We start from the raw sequence: 19,642 nt of genomic DNA, 5'->3' as shown, positions 1-19,642 counted from the left end.
CATAAGTGAGTGTCAGAAAGCTGCAGGCTGACAAGCCAAGCATACAATAACAGAATGCACGTCACATACATGCTGAACACCGCCACTGCTAGCGGCAAATCTTAATGAGAGCGCGGCCAGCCCAGGAGACTTGGGTCCCTGCTGGCACAGCTACTCATCTCACAAAAATCCTTCAGCTCCAAGTCAGTTAGGCTCTGACACGACAACTACAATTACGAAACACAACTTTTTAACAGAATCCTCTGGTGCTTTGTCAAAGCCTCTGTTGTTAAGAGGTGGCCCCCTCAAGTCACTACAGCAAAACAAAAGATTTAATAAAACAAGCAATATTCATTGATGGTGAATAACAAATAAAAAAGAATAAAGAGAATAATTTAGTTTAAAATTTGTTGAATGAAAAGATATGGCAAGAAAAGCATTCCAGTCTCTGGACTCAACCACAATCTTAACTGTTCCATATACACATTAATGTAATTTTAGGGGCCTTCATTAAAAGAATGCTCCTACTAGGAGTCTCCACAGCAGGCTCTTCATATACTTATAGCTATCGAGTCATCTGATTGTCCAGATACATTTGTAATCATTGTGCATATGCACTATTCCTCAGATACACAAAATATTTATGTATCCTATTGTACATATACTCTAAGTATTAATATATGTGAAATATAATTTCTCTTAGAAGGAAAATTTTGAAGAGAACATACTGGCATTTGCTTTAATAAAAATTCCACATCAAGACTGCCCTGAGGTATGAAAGCAGAAACATACAATTAAGATTCAAGATAAGTTGCTGTTTTAATAATGATTATGTTTCTAATCTGGATAAAAGTTGTCATTTCCAATAAAAAGGAGCTACAAACATACAACAGGTACATGTGGCAATATGTACAAAATCTGTATAAACTTTTTTTTTTTAACCAATCAGTATGGAAAGCCACACATTGCTCTCTTAACTCTGAGCTGCCTCCAAAATGAACCAGACTTCATAAAATCATCTTTCCACTCAAGGTCAAATTTTAATCAATCCCTATACTTTTAATCCTCTGTAATCATGGAAACTGACAAGCTTAATTTTTGACTCAAAGATTTCTCTTTGATATTCTCCTCCTAACATAAGTGTATTTATGAACGCCCAAAGTTTATCAGTAGTAGATTACAATTCAAGGTTAATTTTACAAATAGCTGCTAATATTTGTAGTCTACCTGCTGACTGTTGGCTAAAAGTATTATAAAGTAAAACAATAGGAGAGCCAGTAAAATGAAGCATGGTAATATAGCAGCTAAAATCAGAGAATTCAGAGCTGAAACAGCTGTATTCAAATCCTGGCTCTGCTATTTACTATCTTGGACAAGTTATACATCTCTGTGTCTTAGTTTCATCATAGATAAAATGAGGATAACAATATGTCCTCAAGGAGATATTATAACAGTTAAGGAGTTCATAAGTATAAAGTCCTCACAGCAATACCTGACATAGCAAGTGCTGAACTATGGTGTTCCCCAGAAAATAAGACCTACCCATAAAATAAGCCCTACCCCAAAAATAAGACCTAATGATGGGCGTGGCTATGCAGCGTACCTGGACAACCCATGCATTTCGTCACAGAGTGGTAAAGAAGACAGCAGCCCTTCTCATCTGCCCCATCGTGACAGCTACTATCCCAGAGGTGACCGGAAAGGTGCGGGCAGTCCCACCAACAAGGTCAGCTCCCGGCCATCCTGTGTGTGCTGCAAGCTGAGGCTTTGAGGGGAAAATAACACATCCCCTGAAAACAAGCCCTAGGGTGTCTTTTTGAGGAAAAATAAATATAAGACCCTGTCTTATTTTCAGGGAAACACGATACATTAATTATTGTTATGATATCAGTTAGACACTCTCAATACTTTTGAGGCAGAAACAGATAATGGAGAAATTGGTATTAATATGGTAGCTGAAATAAATGAACCTACTGCACCATAGACAATTCTTAGATGTGCCCAAACCTAGAAGAAAAGAAAAACTCACAGCTTAGGTGAGCTGTTAATAAATATACAACAAAGAAAAAATATTCAAAAAAATCAAATAAAAAATATAGATTTTATTAGGATATAGCTGCTGTGGTGGTCTTTTTCAAAGAAGATAAAAAAAGAATTCAGAAATAACAATGAGCACCTACTATGTGCAATGTACCTATTTTTATATATTCAGCTAAGGTCTACTCAATAATGTCTTTAGTTATTCAAAAATACATAGAAAAGAATATTGGATCGGATAGTCTGACCTTATATTTCATAATTTAATTCTGAAATATAAAAACTTAAAATATTTTGATCACTGATAAAAAATAAGATACTACACAAGATTCTGAAAATTGAGATACTCTTCTCTAATTTATTCAAACTTACTTGATTCCTTTTTTCCACAATGTTTGAACAATAATGGCCCTAGCTTCCTTATTAGCCTTTTCTTCTATTTTTTTTTTTTCTGAGACTAGTCACGTGCATTAGTGAGAAAGGGAGGAAAGAGCAGAACAAGGAGCTTGATCTGTAACTAACTGAGAACAATGAATTGAAATAATTCACTACCTTTGTACCAACCTGAAGGCAGGGTTAAGTGGAAACCAGGACAAAGGAACATGGAGGGGTAGACCCCTATAATTCTGGGAATCCACCTAGATGGTTTTTATGCTAAATATATAATCCTTGTGCACATGGGGAAGAGGTCTTATTTTCTGCCCGGTAGCATTTTAACTCTCACTCAGATTTCTCATTTTTTTTTTTTTTTTTTGAGACAGAGTCTCACTTTGTTGTCCAGGCTAGAGTGAGTGCCGTGGCGTCAGCCTAGCTCACAGCAACCTCAAACTCCTGGGCTTGAGTGATCCTTCTGCCTCAGCCTCCCGAGCAGCTGGGACTACAGGCATGCGCCACCATGCCCAGCTAATTTTTTATATATGTATCAGTTGGCCAATTAATTTCTTTCTATTTATAGTAGAGACGGGGTCTCGCTCTTGCTCAGGCTGGTTTTGAACTCCTGACCTTGAGCAATCCGCCCGCCTCGGCCTCCCAGAGAGCTAGGATTACAGGCTTGAGCCACCGCGCCCGGCCAGATTTCTCATTTTTTAATAAACAAAACATCACCTGCACAACAGCAATAAAAACTTATGTTGATGACATCCCTCAATTATAACTTCCAAGAGCTGATTTCATTGTCTCTTTGGTATTGGGACAGTGAAATTCTTGGTGCTGGCATTCTGAGAGAACTGTAAACTGAATCTGAAAGGGTTCTGTATCACACTTGTTTCCTTAAGTCCAATAGCACGTACCAGAAGTTTTAAACTAGACTCATAAGAGATAAACTAAAGATAAAAATTAAAGTTTAGAACTTTATTTACAAACCAATTATATAAAATCCATCATAAATAACAAATATCTGGTAGAGCAAATTGTTTAAAACCACCAAAAAAAATGCTAATTCACCTTAGTTAACTATATTATCAGGCCCTGTCATCCAGTTTTACTTCTCTAATTCTCATGGAATTATCCTCAGGAAAGTTCCTTTTCCTCTTCTTCCATGGTTCTGACAACATCCAGTATATATGAGACATACAGTAATCTCCCTTAGGTCCAGAGTTACTCTATGTGATACTGTAGTAATTTTAGTCTAAAACTTACTTTTTTCAAAAACAGGAATAACATTAAATATTATAAAAGTATTGCATATTCATTATGAAAATAAAAAATAAAGATGAGCAAAAATAATTTACCTATAATCCTACCAAGATAACTACTGCAAACATTTCAGAATATTTCGTTCTAAATGTTTCTCTTTATAGAATTAATAAACAATTGAAAACCAACATTTAAAAGCACGATTGCCATCAGGGAAATGCAAATCAAAACCACAATGAGATATCACTTAACCCCAGTGAGAATGGCCTTTATCAAAAAATCTCCAAACAATAAATGCTGGCGTGGTTGCGGAGAGAGAGGAACACTCCTACACTGCTGGTGGGACTGCAAACTAGTTCAACCTCTGTGGAAAGCAATATGGAGATACCTTAAAGCGATACAAGTGAATCTACCATTTGATCCAGCAATCCCATTGCTGGGCATCTACCCAAATGATCCAGTGACACTCTACAAAAAAGACACCTGCACTCGAATGTTTATAGCAGCACAATTCATAATTGCAAGGCTGTGGAAACAGCCCAAGTGCCCATCAATCAAAGAATGGATTAATAAAATGTGGTATATGTACACCATGGAGTACTATTCAGCTCTAAGAAACAATGGTGATATAGCACATCATATATTTTCCTGGTTAGAGCTGGAACCCATACTACTAAGTGAAGTATCCCAAGAATGGAAAAACAAGCACCAGATATATTCTCCAGCAAACTGGTATTAACTGAGTAGCACCTAAGTGGACACATAGGTGCTACAGTAATAGGGTATTGGGCAGGTGGGAGGGGGGAGGGGGGCGGGTATATACATACATAGTGAGTGAGATGTGCACCATCTGGGGGATGGTCATGATGGAGACTCAGACTTTTGGGGGGAGGGGGGGAAATGGGCATTTATTGAAACCTTAAAATCTGTACCCCCATAATATACCAAAATAAAAAAAATAATTAAAAAAAAATAAATAAAAGCACGATTGCTATAGTTCCAAGAAAAACAAAATTTTTAGGTATAAATCTAAATATGTAGAGAAGGTGAACAGTGAGAACTATAAAATTCTGGTTAAGGAAACTAAAGATGACCTAAACAGATAAAGAGACATACCATGTTCATGAACTGGAAGACTGAATACAGTAGAGAGTCAATTGACCCTACAGTGATCTATAAACTGAATATGACTGCAATCAAAATCCAATCAGAATGTATTATAGGTATAGACAAGCTGATTCTACAATTTAATTGAAAAGGGAAAGTCACTAGAATAGCAAAATTAATTTTGTAAAAAGCAACAAAATTTAAGGAATCACAATACCTGATTTTAAGACTTGTAAGACTATAAAACTACAGTAACCAAGAAAATGTGGTATTGGTTATGGGACAGATACATCACTCCATGCAACACAATAGAGCCTAGGAATCAATCCATACATGTATGACTATTTGATTTTGACAAAGATGCAAAATCAGTTCAATTGAAAATGGATAGTCTTCTCAAAAAATGGTGTTGAAACAATTGGTTATACATATGTAAAAATGTGAACCTTGATCTAAACCTCACACCTTACAAAAACATGAACTCAAAATGGATCATAGATCTGAATATAAAACATAAAATTACAAATCATTTGAAAGAATAAAGACCAGAAAATCTTAGTGACCTAGGGTTGGTAAAGACTTTTTAGAAATGGCACCAAGAACATGATTCATAATAGAAAAAAATTGATAAACTAGACTTCATCAAATTTTAAAATGCTTGCTCTGACAGAGAACTGTCCAAAGAATAAAAAGACAAACTATGGACTGGAAAAAAATATTTTCAAATCACATACTCAATAAAACACTTAAAAATATAGAAGGAACTATCAAAACCCAGTAATAAGGAAGTAAACAAATTACAAATTGGGAGAGGATCTTGACACTTTCACTAAAGAAGATATAATAAAGATGACAAATAATAAGTACATGAAGGATATTTAACATTATTAGCCATGAAGCAAATGCAAACTGAAAGCACAATGAGATAGATACTGTATAACTATTAGAATGTCCAATACAAAAATAGGAAATTATGGCCAATAGAAGTAAAAAATAAAACTCACTTATAATTCCTGACATAACAAGAGCAAATAATTTGGACTATTTCACTCTAAACTTTTTCCTAAGCAAATCTACATGAACACAAACTACACATATTTATATTGAAATAGGATTATACTTCATACACTGTTTTGTAATTTGTGCATTTCATTTAATGTACTAGTAACTTCTTTAGCTTTCAATATTCATTTCTAGGCTGGGTGCGGTGTCTCATGTCTGTAATCCTAGCACTCTAGGAGGCCGAGGTGGGCTGATCGCTCAAGATCAGGAGTTTGAGAACAGCCTGAGCAAGACCAAGACTCCATGTCTACTAAAAAGAAAGAAATTAATTGGCCAACTAAAAATATATAGATAAAATTAGCCAGGCATGGTGGTGCATGCCTTTAGTCCCAACTACTCAGGAGGCTGAGGCAGAAGGATTGCTTGAGCCCAGGAGTTGGAGGTTGCTGTGAGCTAGGCTGACGCCACAGCACTCTAGCCTGGGCTCTGTCTAAAAAAAAAGACTCTGTCTAAAAAAAAAAAAAAAAAAAAATTCATTTCTACATCATTTTTTAAATGGCTTAATAGTAACCCATTCTATGAATATATTATAAATTATTTAAGTTATCCCTCTATGAAATATTTGAGTTGCTTCTAGTTTTCATTATTATAAACAACTCTGAAATAAACATTCTTATAGTTATATATTTTTACAAACATCATCCATCACTGAATTCCAGAGAGGCTATCCAAATGTACTTTAATATTTAATAGTACAACTTCCCTAAGATTGGTTATTATTATTGAGGTATTTTCTTTTCCTCATATTGATTTGTAAGTGCTTTTAATATAATACATAAATATTTTAGATAATTTTCCAATCATATGTATTATAAAAATCTTTCCAAATTGTGGTTTGCAATTTAATTTTGTTAATGGTCTTGGGATAAACAGACTTTTCATGGGGGTAGTTAAATCTACTATCCTTTTGCTTTATGGTTTCTGACACTGATGTCTTTGTCTTCTAATAAAAGAATTTAATCTAATACAAGTACGTTTATTTATTATTATATCTGGTCCTATTTTTCTCATACTTTATGCTTTTTGTTTTTGATTGTTTCCATTTCTCATATGACCTGGTATAATGTGTACATTTCCTATTTCACTTTAAATTAGCAATCTTAATATTATATGATTTATTTTTTTGTTATTAAAACAATTTACCTTTTATCTTATTGGGATTACCTGTAATCTATATAATTATGTTTATTTTTAAAATAATTTTTCTCTCATATTTTTATTTACTTATTTATTTTTTTCTTTTTTGCCCAAGCTGGTCTTGAACTCCTGGACTCAAGTAATCCTCCTGCCTCTGCCTCCCAAGTAGCCAGGATTATAGGCATGCACTATCACACCCAGAAAATATGTAGATTAACTCTAAAAACAGATTAACAAGAAGTATTCAGACATGTACTCTTGGTTTCACTGTTCATTGTGCTGATTTTATTCCCAGACTTTTCCCTTAAATTCACAAATGAGCAACAGACTGACTATTTCATCTTACTTACTCAGAATCTACCAGCCTCTAGAGATTTCTCCACTACCTTCTGGCATTTAGTTTCAACTTCTTCAGGAGAAGTTTGATGTTCATCTGATTTGTGTGTATTTTTCTCACTGGATGTTAGTATGATTTTTTTATAATTTAAAAATACTAAGGGAGCACAAATATTTTTGTTACATGGATACAATACATAATTCTAGGTCAGGGCTTTCAGTGTGCCTGCCACCAGGACAGTGTTGATTGTACTGGACAGGTTAAGTTTTTATCCCTCCTCCCCGCTTCTTAGTTTCCAGTGTTCTTTATGTCTTTAATTATTGTTTGACATTCAGAAATTTCACTAGCATGTCTAAATGTGGGTCTTTTTCTCCCTCATATTGGGTGTGAACTTTTTTGATAATTTCCTTTTATCATTTTGCTTGGGATTGCTTTTTCTTTCTCTTCTGTATTCACACTGTCTATGAAGCAAGAGTTAGAATTTTCTCAAGTTTCCTATGTTCTATAGTGACTTTATTTCATTTGGGGACATCTATGATTCCTTTTTTGATCTATTAATTCTTTGTATATGCCTGTAATTTTTTCTTTTTTATTGGTTTATTTATAAAAATGGAGGCTTAAGTGAATCTAGCAAGCACTGGGAGCTGAAGTGGTATCTGCCAAGGATTGTTTAGGTCTATGATCAACTCATTCATGGAAAAGTTGAGATACGATCAAGTTTTGGTTTGTATGTGAAGAACAGGGACACAGTTATAATTACAGAGACTGAAAAGTAGAAATGTTTTGCTCCACTGGAAATTGTTACCTAGGCCATTAAAAGACCCTTCCTGTTGACCAAAATTCTTATAAAAATAAGATTCTATCGGTAATGGTAATGTAAAGGTCCCATATAAGCATCCCTAAACCAGGGAAGGTAGTGCTGGGTAGTGGAGGTGTTGAGATGGGTGAGAGAAGAGTTTAATGTTGAGACATTGTAGCTTATTTTAGGACTGATTCCTATCTAAAAGATTATGGGCTAAAAATAAATAAAAGTTTAGAAAAACACTAAAGTAATTTAAAAATTGAGTCAAATCTACCTGCATATTTGAATCTATCTCAGTACAATAATTACTGTCCTTAGGGTATAGACTTTTTCTTTAATATCTGTGATTAGAGAGAGAACTATTTTAATGTTATATAACTAAATGCCAATTAGCTCATTTTTTATTATATTACTTACTTGAGTTTATTGGACTTCAACTTCGACTATAGTTGAACTTCGGTACGAGCGTCAACTATAGTCGATACCCACAGATGAACGCGCACAGTGTTGACTATGCACAGCACAAAATACTGTGCGAACTATGACTGCCGGCTGTGGGCAAGGTTTCGTGCCTGGTGAACGCTATACCGAATTGGTTATAATCGTTTTATTGTTTTTATTATTATTTTTATCAAGGCATTAATCAGAAGGCTATATAAGAAATCAAGATCACACTTGTTATTGAACATCTCAGTCCTCTTCCAATCTATTCCCAATCTGCTGAGGAAATCCAACATTAATAGCCTGGTATGTATTTTTTATCTCATTTATCATTCTTCAAAAATACATACACACAAGCTTATATAGAGATTCATTTAGTTTTTTTTTTTTTTTTACTGAAAGAGAATCATTCTACAGACATTCATAAATTTTCAAAAGGAACTGTGTGTACCTTTAAGATGGAATGCCTAATTTACTAGTAAACAATTGAAGAAAAGTGTTGCTTTTTAAGATGAATAACTGCATCTTGAGTTCAACAAGAACATACCCAGAATTGACTAGTACACTGGCACACATAGAGGACCATAAGTAAGTCTTGGAATAGTTTAGCGGTTGATAGTTTTCTTGTTCTTCACTACTGTAGCATTTGAGGGAGATTTTGAGAACCCAATTAGAAAATTGTCTGGGATCTATAAAATTCAGGGGAGTTGACCTTATTCTGTAATATTTAGTAAAGCTTTTAGGCTTACAAGTGGTAAAGACAATCTGACTTCCTTAATTTTACTCTGAATTAATAGCTCGGATAGTCCCAGAATTTGTCTTTATTGGTGATTTAGTAGTAAAATTAAAGTCTGCCTGGACTTTTTTTTTTTTTTTTGAGATAGAGTAGCAACCTGGGGTCAGAATGACTCTGCTTCCAAGTGATACCTCATGAAGAGCTTCTGGAGTGGTGGAAGGACTATTGGCTTCTCCACAAGGAGTCAGTGGAGCCCAGGCTTGATTGGGCTTCAAGGAAATTTTATATGAGGTGGGCAGGCTAGAAACAGACCAGTATCCAGACCTTCATCATGTATTAGAACAAAAACAATAGATACTGGAAAATTTGTGGAAAAGGGCCTTCCCTGAAGTTTTTTATTTTATTTTGAGACAAGGTCTTGCAATGGTGCCCAAGATGATCTCAAACTCCTGACTCAAGCAGTTCTCCTGCCTCAGCCTCCTGAGTAGCATTATAGGTGCATACCACTATTTTAACTGTATTTTTAACTGCTCTGTACTATAGTTTCCTGTTACAACAACAACAACATAGTACTAGGGCATCTTAGGATTTATCATTTTTAAGACTTGGTGAATATTGGAAAATAAGTTTAAACTACTTTGGAATGAAAGAACACCTTCTATCACTATATTTAGTCTTCAAATTCTAATAAGGTGAAGCCACCTAAGAATTATAAATTAAAGCAATACAATAACGTTTTCTCTTTGATTAGTCAAAATTTTGTAGGACTGTTAATACTTAGTATTGATACTTACAGTGCCCATTTCTCTAAACACTGGTGGTAGGTGGATATAAATTTTCTAGAAGAGTAGTTTGCTAATATTTATCCAGTCATAAATGTACATGCCTTTTAATTTCACAATTCCATTTATAAAACTTGATTTACTCAAAAACTCTTAAACAGACACACACAATTAAAAGATGTTTACTGCAGCATCATTTAAAAAAACAGATAACAATCTAAACATAAATTTATCTCCAGAGCCCTAATGTCAAAATTAAAAAAAAAAAAAAATAAAATAAACATAAATTTATTGGTAGAATTATAATCCATAATTGTCATATTTACATTAGAAACACAGATACCAAACACTCACACTCTAATTTGTTTTAATCTGAAATACTTCAATAGAAAGCCATACTAATTTTTTAAGCAAAAGACTATAGGTATACTTTAATATAAATAAAATTAGAAAAATGTCTGTGCTTTTTTATCATGTCCTTCAGAAGTATATATTAAAGGAAAAAGATTTTTACTATTTTTTTAAATAGATAAGTAATGCTTAAAAAAAGAGAGTGAGAGCTAACCCTTTGATAAATGTCCCTTGAACCAATTAGGACTGGCACCTAGGTATGAATATGAAAAATGACTCTGTACTGATTAGCTGTTAATATAAAATAAACATATGTTACTATGTAGTAAGAGATGCAATTAAGAGCTAAAATGACAGACCTTAATGAGACATTCAATAAGAGGAGTAAATTGAATGTAGAAAACTACATATTTTCATAACTACATATTTCCACATCAAAGTGGTCTCTACTTATTTCACTAGCCTTTCTGGTCTCTGAAATTATGACTAGAACTTCATATACATTAACAATAAGATGTAAACAATGTCCAAAATAACATTTTTAATGTGCTGCAATCACTGTTGTTATTTGAATCTAAAGAAAGAGCTAATAAGACAAGCATATTTAAAGTACTGGGTGGCTTGTCCTTCTTTCCTTATACTATCATGCCAGCAAGAACCATCAATAATCAGCATCAAACCAAGCTTCACATAGATGCTCTTATACAACTGCTAAGTGTGCATATATTTTCATTTAGATATTCATTAACACATACACAGATTTTGTAGGGCAGAGGAAGGGCAGAGGAGTTTTTCCAAGTGTCAGAAATTTACTTGGGTGGGGCAATGAGCTAACCGCAAACCTTTGCTTCTGGTCATTGCTTGCTTGCTACGCCGCTGTAGGGGAAATTATCAGATGAGGTCATTAAAGCACGGGCGACTGGCCTATCAGGCAATAGAGGGCAACCAACCCGCCAATTATTTCAAAAGGCAATAGTGGGCAACCAATCATTTTAAAGGTCAACACATGATCCATTTGTAGTCGGCTTGTGCGCAGCTTGTGCACCATGGGGATAAAAGGCATGCCGTTGTTCCGGTCAGGGTCCTTGCCTGCGAGAGTGGCCACTGCGTTGGTGCTCTGAGGCTTGGACCCTGGCTAGCCAAAAAATAAACCTCCTCTTGTGTGATTGCATCCTCGATGTCTCTGCTTTTCTGTCCAGTGGGGCTGTGGAAGGTCAGTCCCTAACAATTTTACATATTGTTTAATACATATCTCTTTAATTTTAAGGTTTACTTGGCAAACACATCAAAGAAAGGGACTGGCATAGACTTAAAGTATTTGTTGATCCTGCCTCCTGATGAACAGTAGGATCCTAACCCTGATATTTAGAGCCCTGCTTTACATGTTCAGTGGCCAAAGAGAATGACTATCATTCTGTATAATGCAGACTGATAATTCTTTTAGGTAGGCTATTAGAAACAAATTGCACAATGCCCCCAAAGCCTGATAAATTAGTTATATGCAGGATACTTACATCAGTATAGTGGCCTTGCATATGACACCGGTCACATTCTTGATTCCAAGAATTTGGGAAAAGACATTTGTGGCCAAATCTGGTAGGCATAGAACAGTTTACGCAAAGGGCAGATGGACAGAAATCCATGGAGTGTCCTATCTTGGAGCATAGGTAGCATGGACGAAGTTTCTATGTGGCAGAAAAACATAAAATCTCTTTAGCAAAAAACTTCAATCTCAAATAGTAGAAGATTGTTATTTCTCTTAGTATATGATCCCATAAAAAGTTATTCCTAATTTAAGACCCCAATCAAAGTCCAATCTTGAGCATAATTCAAACAAAATGTTGAAATTAGAGCTTTAATCTAAGCTATCTGTATAGTGTTGATGCCCTAAAGGCTTAATCTGTACAGGTTGGCATTTATTTTTTATGCCTTGTCTTATAGGAATATTGACAAAATGAAAGGTATTTTTTTTTTTGAGACAGCATCTCACTCTGTTGCCTGGGCTAGAGTGCCATAACATCAGCCTAGCTCACAGCAACCTCAAACTCCTGGGCTCAAGAGATCCTCCTGCCTCAGCCTTCCAAGTAGCTGGGACTACAGCTATGTGCCATGGCTGGCTAATTTTTTCTGTATATTTTTAGTTGGCCAATTAATTTCTTTCCATTTTTAGTAGAGACAGGGGTCTCAGTCTTGCTCAGGCTGGTTTTGAACTCCTGATCTTGAGCGATCTGCCCGCCTTGGCCTCCCAGAGTGCTAGGATTATAGGAGTGAACCACCATGCCCGGACAAAATGAAAGGTATCTTAAAGGGAACATGGAATGATGAGGTTATCTGAAAGGTAAGTTATAGAAGGAATAGATACAGAAGAGGCTGTTTTGCCTAGAGAAGCACAAACAAAAAGGAAACACGAGAGTGGCCCCACATATTTGACAGACAGTCATTTGGATGACTGAATAGGTAATAAAAGGAATGTTTGTTAAGAGCTTAGTATGTGTTTGTGAATGTCTAAGAGCTTCAGTTCTGTGTTGTTACAAAAGTTAATGTACCTGTTTAACATAATTCATACCAACAAACATTTATAAAGGATTAAAGTTATAATTTTTCAACAGTGAAAATTAACCCACAATGAAATAAGCTGTGTAATTTTAAAGTGGGTTTGTTTAGAAGTGAAAGGGGTCTTAGGAATCATCTCATTGAATCTTCTTATTTATATATAAGAAAACAAAAGCACAGAGAGTTAAATGATTTGGCCAAGGTCATACAACTAGTACTGGGAACTGAAATTGATTCCAGCCTTTTCTGACTCTAAACAGATTGTTCTTTCCCCTACACTAGGGCTGTGACCCACATGACATTTAACACACCTATTACAAAAAAATTTGAATTCTAAAGTTATAAGTTTCCAACCCTATGATTTTGATTTTTAAAATGTGAAAAGAAGTATTATATATTTTACGTACACGTGGAGCGAGGCAGTTTTTTGACAAATGGCCACGTTTGTCACAATTTCTACAGATAACATTTTTGTTGTCTGTATAGTATCGCTGGGCCAATCTTCTAGGTGATCTGTTATTAGCTATCTGGGCCTAAGGGGGAAAAAAATCAAGAATTAAAAAAAACATTTCACTCTGTTTAATAAAAATCATCTATTCTTCTTTTTAAAGACAACTATCAGTGAATAAAGAAACATCAAACTTCAAAAGTCAGTTCCATTACCTTGATGAGGCAAGAGAATTAACAGTCCTTTCAGTTCAACATAGAATCTAGTAACAGGGAATTTCATGATGTCTCCTGTTCTCTTAAAAAGAGGTAGAAAAACATAAAAGGAGGTGCCATAAAGATAACTTTACTCCTGATTGTCTGTCCCTCCTGCCCATTTCTTCACACTTCTCCAAATGATTCCTTTTCTTTTGTATCTTTCTCTACTTATGGTTCATGGCTAGCAAGGGTATTCATATGGATCATTTAGACACTCCCAAAAACATTCAGAGTCAAAGTCACTGTGACTTCTATCAGTAAATGTATACCACATTTTTCTGAATGAGAGGCCTGCATAAATTTTTATTTAGGGCATGGTGTTTTTATAATTTTATCTTTAGCAAAGTATATCATAAAGAATATCTAAAGAGGAATATGTAAATCCCAACCATGCTTTTATCTTGTTTGGCAGAATTCCATCTTAGAAAAAGTTTTCATCTTTTTTGTTATTCTGCTGAACTGGCTCAGTAGGATACAAGTAGATACAATCCAGTTATCTCTTAAAACTTTTAATTATTCTCTCCGGTTTTTAGCATCTGCCACAATTAAGGATAATAAATAACAAAGATAAACACCTGCGCATCCTGAAAACAGACTAGACTAACCATTTCCTTACACCAAAGCAGCAGTTACTTCTGGTGTTGATCTGTAGTGGTACCAGGCCACAAGGGCTGAGGGGACTTATTATGGCAGAGAAGAAATAAAAAAGGAAAGGAGACTAATGATAATGGCTATTAAGTGACTGACAAAAACCAAGGTGGAACCAAATTTCTGAAGAGTTAAATCACTCATGTACTAATGTCAAACATTTTATTAAAAGCCACTTAAGATCACTGCTATTTGAAAAAAGTTGAATAGTGTTCCAAAAGTTATCTTAATAAGACAGACTCAAAGGAAATTATTAACCTATTATTCAGAATTTCAAAAACAATTTGATCTTACCTCAATATCTTTTTCACTGATGAACCAGTTTATATCATCTTCTCCTACAAAACAAATAAAACATCACTCAACCTTGGCCTCTTTGAAGCACTTATAAATTGACAATAAATTATTCAACCCCAAAGGCATAGTAAGAAATGCTGAATACCTGAAATTCTTATCTTCACTCTGTTATTAGCTGTGTGGCTCTGAACAAATAATCTCTCAGAGGCTCAGTTTCCTTAACTGTGAAAGGGAATAACTATATTTTCCCTGTCTACCTAAAAAGTCCCGTGAGACTCAGATATGTGAAAATAGTTTGAAAATCATCAGGCTACATACCAATATAAAAAAATCAGTGAAGGCACCAAAAATTCAATAGCAGATGAAATCTTATCTAAACTTCCCTTATCTGACTAAAGCAGAGCTTTACTGAGGCAGCTGTCACAACCCTCTGAATCCTCCAGGAGTTCTCCAGTAAGGGAAACAACAGATCTTGGGAACACCGACATTCCAAAAAAATTGTGTAAATGAGCCACATTAGAATCTTCTGTCCTTTGACTCCCTGAACTGCCTTACTTTTGTTTAGTTGGTGTGCAACCCTTACTTCTACAGTCTTCTAAACTCTTCAGAGAGTTACTGATTACTGAATATTACCACAAGTGTAAATAAACCTTATTTCTTCCCTGGTTAATCTGTCCACTGTCCATTAATTTACAGGCCCTGGATCTAAACACAAGTTACTAGAGAAAAAGTTTTTATTCCCAACATCATTATTAACTATGTCCACTATCTTTCCATTCTAGGTGACTTTCATTATAGCATTTTAAAAAACTGGACCTTGAATACTATCTCACAATTACGGTTAGGAACTTAGCACTGTATTGTATAACATCAAAAACAGTGAAATAAGGAGGAGGCCAGATATCTAAAAACAATTGGTTAATCTAAAAATACAACTATAAAAACCTAGAGAGGGAAGTAAACCTATTCATTTTCCTCCATCAGCCATTTTCTTCTCTTTGTACTGTCTTTTTTTTTTTTTTTTTTTTTTTATTTATTTTTTAAATTTGTAGAGACGGGGTCTCGCTCTTGCTCAGGCTGGTTTTGAACTCCTGACCTTGAGCAATCCGCCCGCCTCGGCCTCCCAAGAGCTAGGATTACAGGCGTGAGCCACAGCGCCCGGCCTGTACTGTCTTTTTTTTTTTTTTTTTTTTTTTTTTTTGAGACAGAGTCTCGCTTTGTTGTCCAGGCTAGAGTGAGTGCCATGGCGTCAGCCTAGCTCACAGCAACCTCAAACTCCTGGGCTCCAGCGATCCTTCTGCCTCAGCCTCCCGAGTAGCTGGGACTACAGGCATGCGCCACCATGCCCGGCTAATTTTTTTTATATATATATCAGTTGGCCAATTAATTTCTTTCTATTTTATAGTAGAGACGGGGTCTCGCTCTTGCTCAGGCTGGTTTTGAACTCCTGACCTTGAGCAATCCGCCCGCCTCGGCCTCCCAAGAGCTAGGATTACAGGCGTGAGCCACAGCGCCCGGCCTGTACTGTCTTTTTTTTTTTTTTTTTTTTTTTTTTTTGAGACAGAGTCTCGCTTTGTTGTCCAGGCTAGAGTGAGTGCCATGGCGTCAGCCTAGCTCACAGCAACCTCAAACTCCTGGGCTCCAGCGATCCTTCTGCCTCAGCCTCCTGAGTAGCTGGGACTACAGGCATGCGCCACCATGCCCGGCTAATTTTTTTTATATATATATCAGTTGGCCAATTAATTTCTTTCTATTTTATAGTAGAGACGGGGTCTCGCTCTTGCTCAGGCTGGTTTTGAACTCCTGACCTTGAGCAATCCGCCCGCCTCGGCCTCCCAAGAGCTAGGATTACAGGCGTGAGCCACCGCGCCCGGCCCTGTACTGTCTTTTTACAAACCTGGAAATTGCTGCTATTCTTTTGGCCCACCCATGGCCAAGGAGGAAGGGACCTATGACTAATGCAGAAGCTAAGGTCAACAAAGGAACAAAATATTTTTTGTTCCCTTCAAAGCAAAGTTAAGATTTCCTCCATCCTCCTATCTTACTACTTTGCTCTATCTCTGAAACACAAATTGAGCTTGACTTGTTCCTTCAAAAGGAGTTTTGAAGAGACATGAAGTAATCTACATTTTCCCAGGCCTACCAGGAGTAAGTGTCTAGAGATATATTTTGAAATAAAATACTTTTACTAAGAAAACCATGAGGCTGCTTTACAAAAAGACCAATCCATAGGAAAGCAGAGATGCTGTGCTGATGATTATTTACTTTGTAAAATTTGGAGGCTGCATCCATATACTGAGAGTGGAGTGAATATATTAAAAAGCAGCAGCTTCTATTCCTTCATCAAGCATCCACACTATCATGCTTTCATTCGATGGGTCCATGTAAGAAGAATGGTTTGCTATAACTTTCAAAGCTGTCTTTTGTATCTCAATGTTTTTCATCATTAAAATTCAAAATGACCACCTGAAATCACTTTAATTATAAAACTGACTTAACATTGTTATTAAAAAAATGCAAAACCAATAAAATGCAAAATACCATCTGTGATCAGTCCTCAATCCCCAATAAATATACACATGAACATAAAATAGTGAAAAAGGAAGGTTAGAAAGAGGGAGGTTGACTCCATTCAGACTGTTTCAACATTCCTGTTGAATTCAACAATATTCTAGGTTATATATAGTTATCTCTCAGTAAATGTGAGGTTCCAGGACCACCCACATATAATGAAATCCTCATACTCTCAAAGTGTATCCTGTGGAATCCACATATAAAAAAAGTTGTCCCTCTATGCACATGGGTTTCACATGTCAAGAATACTGTTTTTCAATACTTCTTTTGTTGAGAAAAAGCCACGTGTATGTAAGTGGACCCACACAGTTCAAACCCATCTTATTCAAGAGTCAACTGTACTAAGAACTCCTCAAAAAGTTACAGCATATTCTTACTGTAGAAAATTCAACAACATTATACAAAATAGGTTTTAATTATAGATGAAATCAGTACTTCTCAAGCAGTACATGAAGCAAATACATCACCAGGAAAACACAAGCTAGCTCTTGGCCCTAGTCCCAGGCTCCAGTTTTGGCTTGACCCTGGTAATGACTATTGACTCTTGCTCTTTTACCTATCCAGTTTGCTTCCGAACTCACGTTTAAACACCAAGTTCTACCCTAATGAAAGCCAACTCATTAGAACTTCCACAGGCAGCAAATTCTCTACTTTGTTAAATTCTGGGTATGGTACTTGAAACCTGGCTTCCAGTCTTAACTTTACCTTTAATTTGCTACATGGTGTTGGGCAGGCTACTTAACCTCTCTGGGTCTGTACAATAATGGGTTGGATTAAATGTCATCGTGGCATCTTCTAGCACCAAATTTCTGTGATTTTTTCTTTCATTACTAGAATCAAATACTTAGTCTAATTTACCTAAATCCTATACACCTTTGCTTTTTTCACTATTTTATGTGCAAGTTAGCACAAGCTAACTTGCCTTAAAGACAACTTTCCACAGGGCCCAGGAGCACATCTGTCATGTGTCCACCACCCAGTGCTGCAGAATGTAAAATGAGCCTGACCTAAAGTATGAAATTAAGACTGTGTTAACAATGCCTATCATCAACTCATAGCTGCTTTATAGGCTTGGTTTTGCTAATGTCTGGATTATAATTCTTTTCAGACTTCAGAACTGTGATGAAAGCAGTGGCTGAGAATTCTTTCTTTACAGTAAATCAACTCTGTTTAACAAACATTTTATTGGAAGATTACAATGGGCAAGGTGATAGAGATTAAACAAAGATGAATAACAGCTTATCGCCTAGTAGAAGACAAGGAGACAAAGAAGAAGAAAGGAGAATACCTAATAAACACTATGGTAAATTTAGAAGAATACATGATATCTGAATTTAAGGGAGAGCAGGAAAAAAAAAATCACAGAAGGTTTGGCCATAAAGGAAACTACTGAGGTATATAATTTACATATAATAAAATGGATTCATAGAAAGAATACAGTATTATGAATTGACAAATGTACACACCTGTGTAATCACTATAAAAATCAAAAGAATATTTCCATCATCCCAAAATATTACTTTGTATATATCTGCAATCAATCCCCCTAGCCAGGTAGCCACTGATTTGCTTTATTTCATGATAGATACACCTTGCGTGTTCTAAGGTCTCACATATCATAAAATATGTACCATTTTGTGTCTGACTGCTTTCACTCAGTATTTTTGAGATTCATCTGTGTTGCTGCATTGTAGCTGTTTGTTGCTTTTTTTTTTACTGAGCAGTATTCCATTATATGGATATAATATAATCTGTTTAGCTATTCATCTGCTGATGAACATTTAGGTTGTTTCCAGTTTCTGGCAATTATAAATAAAGTAGCACAATAAATGGTATAGTAAAAATTTCACTTTCCTTGGGAAAATACAAAGGAATGGAATTGTTGGATACAGTAAACATACCTGTCCTATTATAAAAAGCTGGCAAACTATTTTTAAAAGTGGTAGTGACATTTTATATTCCCAAAAACAATGTATGAGAGTTCCAACAGCTTCATAGTCTCACCAATACCTGAAATTGCCAGTCTTTTAAATTTAGCCCTAGAATGAGTGTGAAGTAGTATTGCATTTGTGTTTTAATGAAATTTGATAACTAGTAATGTTGCAAATCTTTTCATGTATTTATATGACATCCACATATCTTCTTTCAAAAACTGTTCAGATTTGTTGCCTAATTTTAATTGTTTCGAGAAACGGGTTTATGTTGCCTAGCCTGAAGTGCAAGAGTATGTGATCATATAGCTCACTGCAGTCTTGAACTCTTGGGCTCAAGCAATCCTCCTGAAATAACCGCATCACAAAGTCGGGGTCTCACCATGTTGCTCTGGCTAGTCTCCAACTAGCTAGTCTCCTGTCCCTCAAGCCATCCTCCCTCCCAACCCTATTCCCACCTATGCCCCCCAGCCTCTTATGTAACTGGATTTACAGCCGCAAGCCACCATGTCCAGCAATGTTGCCTAT

At 35.7% G+C, this 19,642-nt stretch overlaps 1 protein-coding gene across 2 annotated transcripts in view; it reads right to left on the bottom strand.

The window, feature by feature from the left end:
* Positions 1-19,642, bottom strand: part of ZCCHC7 (zinc finger CCHC-type containing 7) — a 214,561-nt gene that overhangs the window by 34,432 nt on the left and 160,487 nt on the right. For both annotated transcript variants that reach the window (XM_076008850.1, XM_012769108.3), the window contains exons 3-5: positions 14,607-14,650; positions 13,367-13,492; positions 11,921-12,091 (exon numbers count right to left, since the gene is read on the bottom strand). In XM_076008850.1, coding sequence (XP_075864965.1) covers positions 11,921-12,091; positions 13,367-13,492; positions 14,607-14,650 — 341 coding nt within the window. The remainder of the gene's footprint in view (positions 1-11,920; positions 12,092-13,366; positions 13,493-14,606; positions 14,651-19,642) is intronic.

The sequence above is a fragment of the Microcebus murinus genome, chromosome 12 (genome assembly GCF_040939455.1).
Source record: "Microcebus murinus isolate Inina chromosome 12, M.murinus_Inina_mat1.0, whole genome shotgun sequence".
Classification (NCBI taxonomy): Eukaryota; Metazoa; Chordata; class Mammalia; order Primates; family Cheirogaleidae; genus Microcebus; species Microcebus murinus.
The sequence above is the reverse complement of the archived record's forward strand: the minus strand, read 5'-3'. Positions and strand labels throughout refer to the sequence as shown.